General features: G+C 44.3%; 1 protein-coding gene across 1 annotated transcript in view; it reads right to left on the bottom strand.

Moving 5' to 3' along the window:
• Positions 1-2,281: 2,281 nt before the first annotated feature.
• Positions 2,282-19,396, bottom strand: part of Plc21C (Phospholipase C at 21C) — a 63,319-nt gene continuing 46,204 nt past the window's right edge. Inside the window, exons 14-23 of the mRNA XM_028316258.1 lie at positions 12,259-12,435; positions 10,861-11,034; positions 9,776-9,899; positions 9,235-9,448; positions 9,112-9,135; positions 8,611-8,776; positions 7,982-8,119; positions 6,470-6,589; positions 4,382-4,473; positions 2,282-3,891 (exon numbers count right to left, since the gene is read on the bottom strand). Of these exons, the coding sequence (XP_028172059.1) occupies positions 4,426-4,473; positions 6,470-6,589; positions 7,982-8,119; positions 8,611-8,776; positions 9,112-9,135; positions 9,235-9,448; positions 9,776-9,899; positions 10,861-11,034; positions 12,259-12,435 (1,185 nt within the window). The 3' untranslated portion in view covers positions 2,282-3,891; positions 4,382-4,425. The remainder of the gene's footprint in view (positions 3,892-4,381; positions 4,474-6,469; positions 6,590-7,981; positions 8,120-8,610; positions 8,777-9,111; positions 9,136-9,234; positions 9,449-9,775; positions 9,900-10,860; positions 11,035-12,258; positions 12,436-19,396) is intronic.

The following is a 19,396-nucleotide window of genomic DNA, read 5'->3' as shown; positions in this document are numbered from 1 at the left end:
TTTGCTGCGGTTACAATTTGCAAATATGCGATTTTTTATGATGGCAAGAATCCAGTATGTAGTTTCTTTCAGACTAGCGAGTAAATGTTTAATTAACAACCCGCCCTTCAGCAAATGAACAATAAACCTCCCTCGTGTAAATCAGTAATAAGTTAAATTGCGTACATAATGACTTTAAGCTCATTGGGTAATGTCGAGTGATGTTAACAATCTAATATAGCATTCAAACCACATTCGATATAATATCGATAATCACTTCTAGAAGCACGCTCCACTACGAGTATAATATATTGATTAAGGCTTTGATTCAAACCTAATTATTTACGAAGTAACATCAAAGTTCAAACATCGACACACTCCCGAGTACAAAACCGCGAGTGGGCTCAGCCCAACCAAAGCACTTGGGATTCACGGACTTAGCAGTATCACCTACGCGTAACTTTAATCGTAACACCTTTTAGTATGGTAGTCTAATGGTTCGAAGGCAATAAATACATTTTTATTTATTATTATTTTTTAGTATAGTTTAGATAGATCGACAAATACAAATAGGAGATAGAAAAAGCTTCCCTGTTTCACTTTTACATTTTTTACTTGGAATCGTTTGCGATTAGTTAATTCTGCTCGTAAACATACACATGTTATATACAGTTTTTGAAACTCCGCCTCTACCATTATAATCATATTAATCATATACTTAGGGTTACAACTTATGTTCATAAAACATTACTTATTAATGTAAATTAAGGATTTTAGAACCGGAATGCATAAATTTCAAAATGCCTGGATTTCCACAGTCAATTAACCAATCGTAAACCATCCATCCAGTCGTATTTCCTCTATGTCCAAAATAGTAAACACAATTTTGTATTACACTACCTATTTACTACCCCTACGGAGAGAACTGCTAAATCGACAAATTATGGCACTTATAACAATAGAAATGCAAAAAACAATACATGCCTACATTAAGTTATATTTTTGAAGGATCCTTACAAGATGCTCAAATGATGATAATATAATGTAATGCTCTAAAGTTTACCTACCGTTTGCAACTATGTGTCACTAAGTACTAAGTTCTTGTATATCGGTACGGAAAACACATAAGTCGTATAGAAGCGATAGCCGAGTCATAAGATATTATTGCACTGTTTTGTTGTTAGATAAATTCATTTTAGATAGTTTTTCGCGTTTGAGTTGTTCGTCGTACGTGTACGTTCCAATGATGGTTTTCGCGTATGAAAGATCCGCTAGATGGCGGGACGTGAATGTGGGGTCTGACTGCTGCGTGATTGGTGGATTTTGACATATCTGTCAATGTTATGTCAAAAATAAGCAGTCAAATGCTATCTGGCGGATTTTTCATACGCGAAAACTCATTGATTACAAATAAAGGAAAAAAAACTAATTAACCATTAGATCTCATTATATTACGTTGTAGTATTTTAAATAGCAGGTTAATTAACTGCCAGCAAATAAACATGCACAGTAACTATTATCACTGAAATAACATTGAACACGGTACCATTTTTTGTCTTGTGTAAACAGTTCATTCAATTTAATTATTTCTTATCTTTTGCATAGAAACAAACCATTTAAATACTGTTAAATACGTCAATCAAATAGGCAAGACAATTTTTATACAGTGCGGATATTTGGCTTTTGACGTTACACAATTTACACATTAATTAAAATTGGCACCGCTTGATTGCAATATTCTCTTCTGTTATTTTCACAGCAGCACAGCGACAGCACATCAGACTACATTATTGTTCCAAAATAGCACTTATTAATACTACACAAGATGTCACATTTGTTTATAGATCGTTTCATCCACGAAGACGCGCCCCACCATTATTCGCTAATGTTTGAGTGTTATCGGTACACGCTAAATCATCCATGAGTGCACACGCACACTACAATAATGACGCTCGGATTGTTCGGATCAAACTCCCCGCACCCCGCGCTTCCCTCGACCAAAAATTGGTGGGGCGCGTCTTCGTGGACGAAACAAACTATACCTTGATATGCTGCCGTCCGCACTATGAACTATTCTTCCCAGCATCTCGACGCACAAACTTAAGGCACATACAGTTAGTTAGTAAGGTGTTATCATTGCGAAAAACTATCAACATGAACTCTCAGATCTTAATTTCTATCAAATAAATTACATTATAAGAACGTTATTGCAATTTCGTTATCAGATAGAGACGGATCTTATTGTAATTTCTAGTTTAGTAGCATTATTAATTATTGCCGAAACTTACTTTAATTTGAACTTACTCGAAAACCACATAGTGCGATGAATTCTTAAAAAAAACACATGACTGTGAGTTTGTGCTATGACAAGAAACCCGATTTATTTAATTTTAAAATTACTCTATCATGGATTATAAAGCATAATAATTCATACAAAACCTAACGAAAGCTGCATGGAGAAAAGAAATATTGTTATTATTCATTACAAGGGTTTAAATACAATATTATTATTTCACCGATAAGTACTTTGAGCCTAGAAATCGAAAGCACCATTATGAATGTAACAGGTTCGTTAATACAGCAGATAACTACGATTTATTTAGTTAAAAATTGAGATAAATTATAAGCCACTCGTAGACAAATAAGACATGAAATTAATAAATTAAAAGGACGCAAATTACTGATTAAACTCTATTTGGCAGTGAATTGGAAGAATTAAGATCCTATTTACGAAGATCTACGTTATATTTAAAAGAAGTCGAGAGGCACTGAGAAGCGATCCGGCCCGCCGCGGTGAAGGCAGGCTTCAGGTCTAACTTCGGTAAGGTAATTATTGCTATTACAAATCGCAACACTAAAGAACCGTAAACGAGGACTAAGTGCTATCATTCTATCAACTAACGGGCGTTATATTTTATTACAATCATTCAACCTCCGTTACAGATACAGCCGCGAGTCGTCTATCAAACGATCTAAAACTACATTTTGATTCGACACCCGATCCTTACTCTAGAAATAACGCCGGCCAATTTAAACGATACATCTTTGTGCAAATAACCTGGAATGTTAATCTACAACCTACCGTTACTGACATTTGTTAGTTTATTATTTAACAATCCAATCGAGCTAATTAAAAAAACCACTACACGAGTATACAATAAATATTTAAAACTCCACACGTACATACATACATATTTGCATTTAATGAGATAAATATAGAATAATATTACAAAATCCACGCCGATTTAAACGACACCTATCAGTGTGCCACACGTTACATTATTAGACAACTATTTATCACATAACAAAGTATCAATAGGGCGAACGATGATCGGTAAAATCTAACATTACAGAAATAATAGGTAAAACTGCATCAAATGTTCACTAACCAGAAAAGATTTCGGAAACATCATAAGAATAGATCCTCAATTTGAGTTCGGTAGTCGCTACGTTCCTACAAAGGTACGCGTATCGAAAACCATTACGTAGCGGTTTAGATATGTATAGATTCGACGCAGACGTAGCACGAAAGGGTCGAGGTCCGGGTGTGATCAACACAGATTACGTTTAAGATGATTACAGGCACTTCTAATAACATGGATAGATCTTTTTCGGTATAGCAGGACTTGCGTTCGGCCGGAGGTTACGGGACCAACTGACGAGGAGTGTGGTGTCGCTAAGATCAATGTTCCCATTTAATAACCGCGGCAAGTGTAGGTACACCTCGATCAATAAGTGACCCAATGGTCACGCACGTCTTGTCCTGGCAACTAAACAGGCCACTGAATTGTGCCGGGAAGGTTGGGTAACTCACTCCGGTGCCGGGAAGCGCTTGCGTCTAGTTCTGCGCTGATCAGGTGACCTCGGGTTCCGAGAGGGACCGAGGAGGGGCGGGACGGGCGGCCCGCGTGCCTTAAAATCAAAATTATCTTTATTTTTTAAAAGAAATAGAACTGCATTCAAAGATTTCCAAAAATTTGCATGCCACACCCGGGATTCGAACCTGTTAAAAATTACACCCTGTATTTTTTTTCGATCGTTAGGGTTAAGTTTAAATGATAATAATATAAGGATGAAATATCTCTAACAAACTTGATAAATCAAATGAAAGGAAAACCTTGAAATCTTAAATTATTTTAATTATGTACAGAAAATTGTATGGTATGGTAATGAAATTTGGAAAAAAAAACGAAAATCTGAGAATGCAGTTCTCTTTCTTTTAAAAAATAAAGGAATGTTTTCTTTCAGTAAAATTTTCTATCTACAGTATTAAGAGTACTTTCCCTCCAGGTGGCATTACAAAATTCCACCTTGTATATTTTATGTATATCTTTCCTTGACCAGTCCCCGAAGGCAGCACCTGTTCAGACATGGCGTGTGAACCAGCCATCGCTTGACTCACCTTAGGCGATAATATCACAGTTTCCAGCGGGCGTGCGCACTTGCCTAGCCCTCGGGCGCGCCGCCGCAAACGCGCTCAAGCTCCACCAGCTCCTGTGGAGATGAGCTTGCTTTAGTTTAGTCTAAATAAATCAATTTCGAACTCCTCCTATGTTCTTCTGATTAATTTCGTTGCGGGTCCAATGACAGTTTAACTTTCCCCCGAGACAAACTTGACCTTCATTGGTTGGGTTATTGTGGCGGTCAAACTGTAGATCCTGGCTACACAGGAGTTGCAGTGGTGGGAACGAGAGGTGGGAATTGTCCCGTTAGTCTAAATAACAACAGCAAATCCTACTAATATTATAAAGGCGAAAGTTTGGATGTCATGATGTCTGGATGTTTGTTACTCTTTCACGCAAAAACTACAGAACGGATTTTGTTGAAACTTTACAGTATTATTGTTTATAACACAGATTAACAAATAGGCTATAATTTATGACGATATGTGACAAATAAATTTCAATAAATAAATAAGACGTGTCTAAAAAGTGCCATTTATCGTCATTGGTTAAAATCTACAGCGCTGGGCAAACTACTGTTTTTGATGTTCGTAAATATTCATGCGGGGGAAGCCGTGAAACGCCATCTATCAACATAATATCTAACAGGGGTAAAACGAGGTCCACGCGTACGAAGTCGCGGGCGGCCGCTAGTAAAATTATATGTCAAGAATTCATGCCGAAGCCGGAGACCGGGATCGATACTTTACTTAGGTCTCTGTCGGCTGTCTCAGTTTGGCTCGTGGGTGTGAAAATTGCTAGCTTAATTCCCGTTTTCACCATCAATCCCTAATTTTTAAGTGACTCCTATGAAAACAAAATTAGGGATTGATGGTGAAAACGGGCATAATTCAACCAGATTATGACAAAAGTTATGATTCCGTGATTTAGGGATACGTTAAATTGTCTCCTGTCTCGTACGATTGTCTCCCATCTTTTGTCCCAACTTTTCAACTTTCACAAATGGGGGACAATGGAAATACACCAGACGCATTATAATAATGGGTTGTTTGACATCAGTTTTACAGACGATAAGAGATTTTTATATTGAAAGCGGACGTCACTGCAGTACCGATACACTAAAGTTGTGACAGTCGTTACAACCGTCACGATAGGTGGAAGTGTAGTATAGATGACCTAAACTGAACTGTCCCATCAAACTCATTGACAAGGGGACGCCACCATCGTTCAACTATACATAGTTTCCAACATGGCAAAAATCAGAACCAGCGATCCGGTATTGATGGTGGCGCCCCGCTGTCTATGTAAAGCAGGGTACTCATCTAGCCGTGTAGCATGTAATGTATCAGATACTGTATCAGTGAGTACATAGGCACGAGCCCGCTGCTCGCTGCTCGCGCGTGGTTCGCAGGGAGATCGTAGCGACCCGCCGACTGGCGGTATCACTGCGAGCACAAAGGCGGCTCGCAGTAGGATTCAGGAGCTCGCAGCCAGATACGCGATGACCGTGGACGAGCCGTACTCACTTGAAGGTTGGTTACGTTACATGCTACGTTACGTGCTACATGGCAGGTGAGTACTCTGCCTCACGGATAGAACAGAGTATATTGGATGTGTATTATACACCAGTAAATTTTAATCACCGTAAAAAAAATCTGGGTAATGAGTTATTGATACTGATCCCATTTGTGCAAAAAAAGAGTAAAATAAAGTGACTCAAAATATCCTCCTAAAATTGGTAATTTATTGACACACGCGTCGCTAGCACTATTTAAGTACGATAATGTAACACTTATTAAAATTAAAAATGGTCTAAGTTAACTAAGTATGTAATAATAACACTGGAAGCGTGGTCGAGGCGTGAGCGAGACAGACAGATCGATGCAACGTGCGAGCGCGTATGACTACCCTAGCGAGCAGCGGAGTGACCCAGCTGTGACGTGTAAAATACGGACTAACGAAAATTTAATAAAAAAATTAACTTCATGAAAACCATTTCTTTTTCTTTTGCTTTCAATATTCCACACGTTTCTACATAACCTGTTAAATTTTTTTCGGTGATAAAAATTTTGTGGTGTATAGTGTACCTGGTCGCGGTGGCGCTGCAGCAGCGCGCGGAGGCGCTCGTGCGTGCGCGCCAGCTGCTCGCGGCGGCGCGCGTACGCCTGCTCCAGCCGCGAGCATTCGGCCACGCCGCGCTCCACCGACTGGAACGCGAACGAATTCATCATCATCATCATCTCAGCCATAGCCTCCTAAGAACCAGACTTGAAATAACATGGTAGTCGTTAAAACCCACTGTACAAAATTATGGACAAATTAATTTATAGCTGTCAGACCCAGAGACTTTCTTCTAGCTTGAGGCCGCCGCATGCAAAACGGCATGTTTCTTCGTTCGTCACAGCTGGTTTTGACAGTTTTTTGGTTGGCGGCATTGATGCCATAGGCAATATAGACTAATCAAGTCATTTTGAGTGAAACTAGTCGCGGGAATATTTGAAAAAACAATAGAAATCTCTACAGAATATGTACAAAAAATTTGCACAGAGGTATTTTATTTTGTGCAAAATTTTGTACGTGGGGTCTTAGAAGGATATGACGTCCACTGCTGAACATATGCCTCTCCCAATGCTTTCCATGTTGCCCGGTTGGTAGCGGCCTGCGTCCAGCGCCTTCCTGCTACCTTTATGCGGCCGATGGGGCAGTAAGGTTCTGGAGTGGAGGCCACGTACCGGAAAACGCAGCGTGGGACGTCCACCCACAAGGTGGACCGACGACATCATAAAGGTTACCTTTTTGTAACGAATTATATTGCACAAATTACTAATAGTCCCGTTAGCCCTTCGTGTTAAGCTAAATAAGCTTGTGTTACGAGTGGGCTCACCACAATAGTGGAGCGGCGGTGGGATATTGGGGTGGGTAGGATATTCCCGTGGATGTCTTAAGACCCGGTTTCTACCAAGAAGAAGCAGAAAAATGTTCTGAATAACCAATTAGATGTGGAATTGTGTAAAGCAATCGTACGTAATCATTTGACACTTCATAACGTACGATTATTCTGTCAAACGCTTTGTTTTGCTGACTTTATCGTATCGTTATAAACTGTCAAATGGTTACGATTGCTTTACACAATTCCACCTCTGTTTTCATTCAGATTGAATGAAATTGACAGAATTTAATCTGATTGGTTTTTTCCTTCACTCCGCTCCGCCTTGGTGGAAACCGCGCCTAAGAGGCTACAGAGGGCCACAGTAGACATGCATTAGCATTATGCTAAAATTATTAAGCATCGGCGATCGGCGATTTTGCGACAATATTAACGCCGCGGTTTCGCGACTTCATGTGTTCGGACGCGGTATCGGAATCGCGCGTTTTAGCGACTGCTATTGAGCTTCCATAAAACAACTCTGTCGCTTAGGATTTTAAGTGTGCGGTGTGAAATGTGTGGTCGCTGAAGTATTTTCAAAAAAAATAATGTTAATGAAAATATCTCACCAATGGTTGACTTTTGCCTAGTGATATACATAAAGATTGGTTGGTTGCAAATGACCTGTGCTATACCTTACAAGAATTCACTCAGTAAATAACTATCGCCTTACCTGAGAATGTATTTCTCTCTTTATCCTTAATATTTCATCCTTGTCTCTATTGGTCTTTTTCGCTAACGCTTTGACATCCTCCTTCCGTGAATTTGCTAGTCGGTTTAAAATTTCCTTCTTTTCAACTTCCAGTAGATCCTGAAACATTAATCAAAGATTTAATTTTTTTTTAAATGATTATAATAGAATCGAAAAAACAATAAAGAAAAAGTTGTATTCTTAATATTTTGTTGTGATATTGTTTAGAGTAGTGATGGTATAGTGCGTAGCTGGTGGTACAGTGATACATGTGATGTTCATAGCGTGTTATGCTGTTTGTATGGCGTCTATTTATGATGATGTATCGTGTGTTACTGATAATGTAGCGTATGTGCTCACTAAAGCGTGTCTCCCTAAAGATGCATTGCGTTTTATTTATGATGTAGATTATGATGTAGATGTAGATTCTAGTGATGTAGCGTGTGTCACTGGTGATGTAGCGTGTGTCACTGGTGATGTAGCGTGTGTCACTGGTGATGTAGCGTGTGTCACTGGTATTGTAGCGTGTACCACTAGTGATGTAGAGTGTGTTACTGATGATGTAGCGTGTGTTGCTAATGATGTAGCGTGTGTTGTGTAAGGTCACTGACCGTAAGCGCCTTCATCTGGTGATGCTGGTCGGACCGTAGCTGCTTCTCGAGCGCGGCGAAGATGGTATGGTGGTAACGCAAGCGTAACTCGCGCTCTACGCTACCTTCCGTCACGGTTCCAGCGCCGGTCGGCTCCTCGCTCGTACTGGCTTCTGTGCTACTATAGCTGTGTAACAAAACAGACGGTAAGTCCAATACTTAAGGTTCTAAATCCTGTGAAGTGCTAACGAAAATAACATGCCTAGTCACACGCTGTTAAAATGCTTTACAAATGGCACTTGGCCTCCGTGCTATAGTTATAGACAAAAAACAGATGGTAAGTCCACAATTTCAGTAATGTCGAAGTCCTATGGAATGCTAACAAAAAACATGCCTAGTCACACGCTGTCAAATTGCAAAAGAATTAAGTCTGGTTAAAGTCACACAGTCGTTAGTCGTACAACACGCCACACCTGTAGAAGTTATGTATCAAGAACGAAAAAATAAGGCACCAAGTATTACCTATCACTGGACAGGAGAAACTTTCTGAAAGAAAAAAGAAGAAATCCTAAACTTACGAGTGCGCTTACTCTCTTTCGTTATCGTCGTGAGGACACTTGAGTGGTGACTTGAGAATCAACTTACATATTCTTAGAAGAGAGCTTCTTGACTAGTTTGTTGCTGACGTAGAATTTAGCTGAGACTGGCCGTTTTTCCTTGTCTTGCTTCCGCCGTAGCGCGTCTAGCTTGCGTGAGAGTTCCGCGCGCTTCTTTCGAACTAATTCGCTCGAAAGAAGCGCTTCGAGCGTTTCAGCTAGCGACTCGTCTGAGCCGCCGTTGGATTTGTTATCTGATTGGTCTGGGAAATAATAAAGTTGATATAGGATTATTAATTTTTTTCTAGGCACTTTATTACATCTAAAAAGTGATTAGTTTTCGTATATTAATTAAAATGTTTCAGATTTAATAGGACCCGTCTACAAATAAGCATCAGTGGTTGGAACTAAAACCTTACAACTTTTCTGATCTCAGATATTTTAAATTTTACTCGTACGCGCATATTATCCAGGTTAAGTACATATTACCCAGGTTGAGTGCAAAAGTAAAAAAAAAAAATGTCATTTCACGCAAAGCGGACAGCGATCATCATCATTTAATCAATCTTTAATCAAGGAAAGTTCAATACCTTGTGCTTCCTTGTCTGCAGGCGGCACGGATGCGAGCGCCTCGCATTCGATCAGTTTCTTGGTCTCCGCCATGATGAGAGACGACTTGCTCGGACTGCCATCTGTCGTGCTCTCTTGTTTGATCTGATAAAAATAATTGACAAATGATTCCAAACTCAAGTCAAACATCACTAATCTAGCTCGGTGAGCAAGCCAGCTGGTACTACAAGAATGAGCCTTCTGTCTACTGCAGGAGGGTTTAAAATCGTCACTCACAGGGTGCGCCACAATGTGCGGAGCCCACAGAGCATGGAATCGCCACTCCATGCTCTGTGGCGGAGCTTCAGGACGCGGCGGTTGCGCGGGCGGCGGCGCATCGGTGCCTTCAACGGCCAGTTGGTGCTACAATAATGAACCTTCTATCTACTACAGTAGAGTGCAGTCGTCACTCAATGGGTGCACCACATTAGGCACGTGTCGGCAGAGTGGTGCTACAATATTAAACCTTCTGTCTACTGCAGTAAGGTGTACAATCGTGACTCACAGGGTGCGTCACAATGTGCGGAGCTTCAGGCCGCGGCGGCTGCGCTACAATAATGAGCCTTCTGTCTACTGCAGTAAGGTGTACAATCGTCACTCACATGGTGCGTTACAATGTGCGGAGCCTCGGGCCGCGGCGGCTGCGCGGGCAGCTACGCGTCAATGCCCTCGGTAAACCGACTAACTGGTGCTATAATAATGAGCCTTATGTCTACTATAATAGAGTGCAGTCGTCACCTCACACATTGGGCACGTGGCGGCAGAGTGGTGCTACAATATTAAACCTTATGTCTACTGCAGTAAGGTATACAATCGTGACTCACAGGGTGCGTCACAATGTGCGGAGCTTCAGGCCGCGGCGGCTGCGCGGGCGGCGGCGCGTCGGTGCCTTCAGTGAGCACGGCCAGCTGGTGCTACAATAATGATCCTTATGTCCACTGCAGTAAGGTGTACGTACAATCGTCACTCACAGGGTGCTACAATATGCAGGCGCTCAGGCCGCGGCGGCTGCGCTACAATAATGAGCCTTCTGTCTACTGCAGTAAGGTGTACAATCGTGACTCACAGGGTGCGTCACAATGTGCGGAGCTTCAGGCCGCGGCGGCTGCGCGGGCGGCGGCGCGTCGGTGCCTTCAGTAAGCACAGCCAGTTGGTGCTCGCGTTTGTCCAACTCGCTCTGGTACTTGATGGGGTTGGCCAACGCCTCCGCCAACTCAGAAAGCCGGTCGGGAACGTAGTCCTGCAGGAAGAAAAAAATATTAATATCACTTTTATACTGGAAAAATATAAATCGGACACGAAATGATATGGAGTTCAGACTTAATACTGTGTTCTATCATACTATGTTGTGTTAATTGTATTTTTATTGTTTGTTCTCTGTAGCTGTGCCTTATATTGCCACATGGACGTTGAAGAGTTTATGAGCAGATTCGTCTTTCCATTAGTCAACTTCGGCTGCAGTAGCAGTAACTACACACTTTGAATACCACCAATAGGCAATAGCAGCAAGCTAGCCTGCAGTGGCAGACCTATCGCGGTGTGCAAGTTGACGTGGAGTTCTTAAACATAGACTACTTGTTCTCATCAGCCAACTGACGGCTGCAGCGACAGGATATGACGGTGCGCTGCGTTATCGCAACTGCCGCGTAACTTTTCAAGACAGAGAGGAGAGGGGTAGCAGAGGAGAGACGCAGTTGTGACGCAGCTGTAACGCAGAGCTCGTGTGGCACCCAATGTCATTATAATCATTATAGCATCTCTCTAAGCGCGTACCTTGAAGCAGCAGGCTAGTCGGCAGCGGCAGACCCAGCTCGGTGCGCAGATTGACGTGGCGTTATTGACACACGGGCGTTGCCGCAACGCCAACGCTCGTGTAGCATTTCTCTACCTCTCTCTCACCTTGACAACCACCAGCAGCAGCAGGCTGGTCGGCAGCGGCAGACCCACCTCGGCGCGCAAGTTGACGTGGCGTTATTGAGCAGAGACTACATGTTCTTACCAGCCAACTGACGGCTCCAGTGCCAGTAAGGCCGGCAATACACGGACCGCTTGAAGCATTCAGGGTCGACAGCTTCAAGCTGCGACTGCACAGTGAACTGCAGAGTTCTATGGACGCACATACACGAACCGCTCGAGCAGTTGCAACTGATTCGGGCGGTCGACAGCACGGTGAATTTTCATCGTGCGGTCAAGCAGTCGCCAGCCATACACTGACAGCTCTCGCGCAATTACCTCCGCCCACTTTCTTCATTCCACGGCGCGCGCGCTAGTGATTTGTTGAGCAGTTATCACTGGCAGCTTCAAGCTGTTGACTCTTGACTGCAAGAGCGGTCCGTGTATGTTGATCACTGACTAACTGCTCGAGCTGTCCGTGTATGGCGGGCCTAAGAGAGATGCCAGTTGATACATGGACGTTGCCGTTGCGCGTGTAGCATTTCTCTACCTCTCTCCTGCTCTCTCTCACCTTGACCACCACCAGAAGCAGCAAGCTAGCCGGCAGCGGTAGACCCAGCTCTGTCCGCAGGTTGACGTGGCGGTATCCGGGGCACAGCCCCACCACGGGCAGCACGCGGTGCCCCACCAGCCGCCCGCTCTCCTCGTGAGCCGCGATCCGCAGCATCGCCAGCTCCGGGAGCACCACCTGGGAAGAACCAGCAGCAGACCCATTAATCTCCCCGAGTAGGCATCGAAAACAAAACACGGATTTGATCCACAAGGGATTCACGAGCGAGTAGGCTGGTTTTAGAGTCACGCTGACCGTCAGCGCTGACAGCCGAAATGTATGAAGCGTCGGCGCCGAGCAATCAGCGTCACTCAGGAACGTTCCCTTCAATTAAATACATATTGATCTGTCACTCAGCGCCGACGATCAGCGTGCGGTCAGCGCGAATCTAAAACACGCCGAGTGTGTGAAGTTCGCGCGCGTATTCATCACCCATTGAAAAAAAATTCGCTATTTAAAGAAGATAAAATACGCGTGCGGTCAGCTAGGTGGCGACACAGTTGCTTCTTGTAGTATCAGGCCTATCGCATCGTCACAATACGGATCGTTCGTTTCAGCCAAATGACGTCCACTGCTGGACAAAGGCCTCCCCCAAGGTTTTCCACAATGAACGGTCCTGCGCTGCCCGCATCCAGGCTCTTCCCGCGACCTTTACCAGATCGTCGGTCCACCTAGTAGGAGGCCTGCCCACGCTACGTCTTCCAGTACGGATCACTGACTATGTAATCGAAACGGTGCTCATATCTAAGACACCATATTGTTGACGACATTGAATTGACATTTTTAAATACCTACGCGAAGAAAACTTTCTGCACGAAGTACATATTTTATGAGTACCAAACTCATTATCAAGATAAAATCGAAAATATTTTCACACCCGAAATCGAATACAGGCACAGTTAAACCATGTGATGTTTCATTATTCTATTATTAATTAGTCTAATTAATAGTTAATACGCTGCCCTTGTAATCCTTGCCATACATCACTACCATGTCTGAGTCAATAATATAATATATACTCTCATATGGATCATGGCAGAAACAGTCAGGTTTTTAGTGGGTGTAGGGGCTACCCACCTTCTGGTAGGAAGAACCCCACATAACCCACTAGCTGCCCCCGCAGCTGGTNTCTACTATAGTAGAGTGCAGTCGTCACCTCACACATTGGGCACGTGGCGGCAGAGTGGTGCTACAATATTAAACCTTCTGTATACCGCAGTAAGGTGTACAATCGTCACTCACAGGGTGCGTCACAATGTGCGGAGCTTCGGGACGCGGCGGCTGCGCGGGCGGCGACGCGTCAATACCCTTGGTAAGCAGACTAACTGGTGCTATAATAATGAGCCTTCTGTCTACTATAGTAGAGTGCAGTCGTCACCTCACACATTGGGCACGTGGCGGCAGAGTGGTGTTACAATATTAAACCTTCTGTCCACTGCAGTAAGGTGTACAATCGTCACTCACAGGATGCGTCACAATGTGCGGAGCTTCAGGCCGCGGCGGCTGCGCGGGCGGCGGCGCGTCGGTGTCTTCAGTGAGCACAGCCAGCTGGTGCTACAATAATGATCCTTATGTCCACTGCAGTAAGGTGTACAATCGTCACTCACAGGGTGCGTCACAATGTGCGGAGCTTCAGGCCGCGGCGGCCGCACGTTAGTGCCCTCGGCGTACAAGTCAGCCGGTGCTACAATAATGAACCTTCTATCTACTACAGTAGAGTGTACAGTCGTCACTCACGGGGTGCTACAATATGCAGGTCGCGGCGGCTGCGCAGGCGGCGGCGCTACAATAATGAGCCTTTTGTTTACTTGAGTAGGGTGTAAAGTTGTCACTCACAGGGTGCGTCACAATGTGCGGAGCTTCAGGCCGCGGCGGCTGCGCGGGCGGCGGCGCGTCGGTGCCTTCAGTAAGCACAGCCAGTTGGTGCTCGCGTTTGTCCAACTCGCTCTGGTACTTGATGGGGTTGGCCAGCGCCTCCGCCAACTCAGAAAGCCGGTCGGGAACGTAGTCCTGCAGGAAGAAAAAAATATTAATATCACTTTTATACTGGAAAAATATAAATCGGACACGAAATGATATGGAGTTCAGACTTAATACTGTGCTATATTGTTGTGTTAATTGTATTGTTATTGTTTGTTCTCTGTAGCTGTGCCTTATATAAATAATTATATAAATTCGGAATAAAATCGATAGCAGAGATTGAAGAGTTTATGAGCAGATTCGTCTTTCCATTAGTCAACTTCGGCTGCAGAAGCAGTAACTACGTACCTTGACCACCACCAGTAGCAGCAAGCTAGCCGGCAGCGGCAGACCCAGCTCGGCGCGCAGATTGACGTGGCGTTATTGAGCAGAGACTACATATTCTTACCAGCCAACTGACGGCTCCAGTGCCAGTAAGCCCGGCAATACACGGACCGCTTGAAGCATTCAGGGTCGACAGCTTCAAGCTGCCACTGCACAGTGAACTGCAGAGTTCTATGGACGCACATACACGAACCGCTCGAGCAGTTGCAACTGATTCGGGCGGTCGACAGCACGGTGAATTTTCATCGTGCGGTCAAGCAGTCGCCAGTCATACACTGACTGCTCGAGCTGTCGACAGCTCTCGCGCAGTTACCTCCACCCACTTTCTTCATTCCACGGCGCGCGCGCTTGTGATTTGTTGAGCAGTTAATAACAACTGCTCGAGCAGTTATCACTGGCTGCTTCAAGCTGTTGACTCTTGACTGCAAGAGCGGTCCGTGTATGTTGATCACTGACTAACTGCTCGAGCTGTCCGTGTATGGCGGGCCTAAGAGAGAGAGCCAGTTGCCACATGGACGTTGACGTTGCGCGTGTAGCATCTCTCTACCTCTCTCCTCCTCTCTCTTAACTTGACCACCACCAGCAGCAGCAGGCTAACGGGACTATTCCCACATCTCGTTCCCGCCGCTGCAACTCTTGTGTAGCAAGGATCTACAGCTTGACCGCCAATAAAAACACAACCAGTGAAGGTCATGTTTGTCCCGGGGGAAAGTGAAACTGTCATTGGACCCGCAACGAAATTAATCAGAAGAACATAGGAGGAGTTCGAAGTTAAGGTTCGACTTCCCTCCATTTTTATTCTCCCTATACTCCCGCGGCATTAAGCGGTTACCTTGACAACGACCAGAAGCAGCAGGCTAGCCGGCAGCGGTAGACCCAGCTCTGTCCGCAGGTTGACGTGGCGGTAGCCGGGGCACAGCCCCACCACGGGCAGCACGCGGTGCCCCACCAGCCGCCCGCTCTCCTCGTGAGCCGCGATCCGCAGCATCGCCAGCTCCGGCAGCACCACCTGGGAAAAACCACCATAAGAGCATTAGCACCATTAATCTCCCCGAGTAGGCATCGAAAACAAAACACGGATTTGATCCACAAGGGATCACGAGCAAGCAGTGAGTGACGTTCAAAAAATACGCGTGTGGTGCGCTAGATGGCGACCTAGTAGCTTCTTGTAGTAGTCAGGCATCGGCACAGTACCGATCACTGACGTATGTAAACGAAACGGTGTGCTCTTATATTATTTCTCTCTCTTTAGATATTCCCCTAAATATTTCTGATCACATAAAAATACATATCCTTTGATTAATTATGTATAGCCTGACCAGGAACNATGTTTTTCATACTAGATTTGCTGTTTGGGCGCAAGTTTTGTAAGAAATTGCAACAAAATAATGACATTGTATGTGTAAACAAACAATACCATCCATTAAAGGCTCCAGACATCAGTATGCAGCAGAATCAGCGCAATAAAAAAATAGCGCAATATTTTGTTGCAATTTCTTACAAAACTTGCGCGCAAAAAGGAAATCTAGTATGAAAATAATTAAACTTCTAATGCTCGTAACTCAGTTCAGACTGAGTTTAGAGGTATACATGTCATAGTAAGTTTGGTTTATTACACTATTTTGTAATCAAAAAACAAAGTATGGTCGATGGCCGCGCGAAAAAAAAAAGACGCCACCTTCCATACAAAATCTGGCATTGCCATTTCGATTTTTGTTCGAATTGTAATTGAAAAAAGTAGTCTAAAAGCAGCGCGTCTTACACGACTCGCCAAGTTGTTCCTTGTGACGCTCGCAATATGGACTAGTTTGGGATGCACTAGTCTTAGCACTAGTACTCACTCTCGGCACTCTCGAAGGAGCTAAAGTGCACGGGCTGCACGTAGTTAACGAGCGCAGATATTTCTGCGCCCGTGTGCGTCTTCCGAGGCTCGCCAAGTTGGTCCTTATGACGCTCGCAATATAGACTAGTTTAGGATGCACTAATCTTAGCACTGGTACTCACTCTCGGCACTCTCGAAGGAGCTAAAGTGCACGGGCTGCACGTAGTTAACGAGCTCACCAATTGTTCCTTATGACGCTCGCAATATGGACTAGTTTGGGATGCACTAGTCTTAGCACTGGTACTCACTCTCGGCACTCTCGAAGGAGCTAAAGTGCACGGGCTGCACGTAGTTAACTAGCGCGGATATCTCAGCGCCCGCGTGCGTCTCGGTTGGCTGACGAATTGTTCCTTATGACGCTCGCAATATGGACTAGTTTGGGACGCACTAGTCGTAGCACTGGTACTCACTCTCGGCACTCTCGAAGGAGCTAAAGTGCACGGGCTGCACGTAGTTCACGAGCGCGGATATCTCTGCGACCGCGTGCGTCTCGGTTGGCTGACGAATTGTTCCTTATGACGCTCGCAATATGGACTAGTTTGGGATGCACTAGTCTTAGCACTGGTACTCACTCTCGGCACTCTCAAAGGAGCTAAAATGCACGGGCTGCACTTAGTTAGCGAGCTCACCAATTGTTCCTTATGACGCTCGCAATATGGACTAGTTTGGGATGCACTAGTCGTAGCACTGATACTCACTCTCGGCGCTCTCGAAGGAGCTAAAGTGCACGGGCTGCACATAGTTCACGAGCGCGGATATCTCTGCGCCCGCGTGCGTCTCCCGAGGCTCGCCAAGTTGGTCCTTATGACGCACTAGTCTTAGCACTGGTACTCACTCTCGGCACTCTCAAAGGAGCTAAAATGCACGGGCTGCACATAGTTCACGAGCGCGGATATCTCAGCGCCCGCATGCGTCTCGCTTGGCTTTGTTCCTTATGACGCTCGCAATATGGACTAGTTTGGGATGCACTAGTCTTAGCACTGGTACTCACTCTCGGCACTCTCGAAGGAGCTAAAGTGCACGGGCTGCACGTAGTTCACGAGCGCGGATATCTCTGCGCCCGCATGCGTCTCGCTCGGCTTTGTTCCTTATGACGCTTGCAATATGGACTAGTTTGGGATGCACTAGTCTTAGCACTGGTACTCACTCTCGGCACTCTCGAAGGAGCTAAAGTGCACGGGCTGCACGTAGTTAACGAGCGCTGATATCTCAGCGCCCGCGTGCGTCTCCCGTGGTTCATCTGCTTCCCCTCCCCCCGCTTCCTCCTCCCCCGACGAACTGTCCGAGTCGGACGACGACGAGGAATCCTTGGAGCCTTGTCGCGCCAACTGTATACAAAAAGAACGATTACCAGTTTCTACTTTTCTTTGTTTTACTATGTTGCTTTTGTTCGCGTTTTTTGGGATATGTCCAGAATAAAACTAGCCAAGTGCGAGTCAGACTCGCGCACCGAGGGTTCCGTTAAAACTTGTAGGTGCTGTACAAAAAAAGGACCATAGGACCTTTTGAAAAATGGTGCAGCAGTGTCAGACAGATGTAATTTTTTAATGAATAGGCTATGTTGATCAGTAAAACATGTTCGTGAGCAAATAAATATTTGATTTAATATGACCGCAAGGGCTACTGCAGATGTATTTTATGAGATGAATTAAACTAGATTGCTTTCAATCTAGACAAAATATATTTCATCATAGCTTTCTTGGTAAACAAAGAGATCAGACTGATATAAGTTTTCTGTTTTGGATTACTTTCAAGTAGGTTAAACCAGGCCTGTTCATCTCCGCGAGTTTAAATCGAAAACAAAACAAGCACGATGGCACCCTACAGGATTACCATTCGAAAAGGCCTCACATACGAGCGAGCATTGACTCACGCACGCGTATGCTTGTGTATGATGGAAAAAAATAAAGAAAATGGTGTACTAAATATTAACTGCCTAAATATTAATAAAAACACAGAATGTACTTTTTATAAGTTGTCTGAAAATACTGAGAGGTAAATAAGTGGTTAATATTATTCATGATAATTCATGCTTAATCATGTATTTCCTCCGCCATTTTTTCTGCAGATTGGCACCTCACGTCACATCATTTTACCCAAGTCAGCCCTATGACTTCAGCGCAGTACCGATCACTGACGTTTGTCAACAAAATGGTGCTTGACTCTTGAGACAAGCTAAATTACACCATATTGTTAATGATATTGAGCATACATTTTTTTAAATACCTTCGCGAAGTAAACCTTCTGTACGTAGTACTTATTATTATTCTGTGGTTAAACTACATTAGTTAGAGAAGACACCTACCGTCCCATGCGATATCTCTCCATTGCCTTGAGGCGGTTCTGGTTGGGGCTCGCTTTCTTCCGACGCGATGGAGTCTTCCTTTTTATGATGGTGGTGGTGTTTTTTCTTATTCTTGATAATGATCTTGTTCCGAAGTAGCGATGGTGGTGGTAGTTCCCCTCCTATGAAAAAGAATTACAGTTTATTCAAACATGGTGTCCACTTAATTGTAAACTAGTACTTATTTCGATACGAAACAGGACCGGTCGTTGTGGAAGTCCTCGGGCAAAACCTTTGTCCAGCAGTGGAGGTCATTTGGCTGAAACAAACGAACCTATTTCATAAGCCATAATGACGATCTTAGAAATGTTAAAAATAGTTAAATAATACTCTAAGGCCTAATTCACACGAGAGCTTTTTTAACGTCCGTTAAAAAAGCGTTCAAATAGAACATAATATGCATACCCAAGCCTATTTCCAACGCTCTGCGTTGAAAATGCAACACTGCTCGATAAAAAAGCGTCGCGTTTTAAAAGCGCCGACGTGTGAACACGTACTTGGGTATGCATATGTTCTATTTGAACGCTTTTTTAACGGACGTTAAAAAAGCTCTCGTGTGAATTAGGCCT

This window comes from Ostrinia furnacalis, unplaced genomic scaffold, assembly GCF_004193835.3.
Source record: "Ostrinia furnacalis isolate ACB-3 unplaced genomic scaffold, ASM419383v2 OfSCF5489, whole genome shotgun sequence".
Taxonomy (NCBI): Eukaryota; Metazoa; Arthropoda; class Insecta; order Lepidoptera; family Crambidae; genus Ostrinia; species Ostrinia furnacalis.
This window is presented reverse-complemented; position numbering and strand designations above follow the sequence as displayed.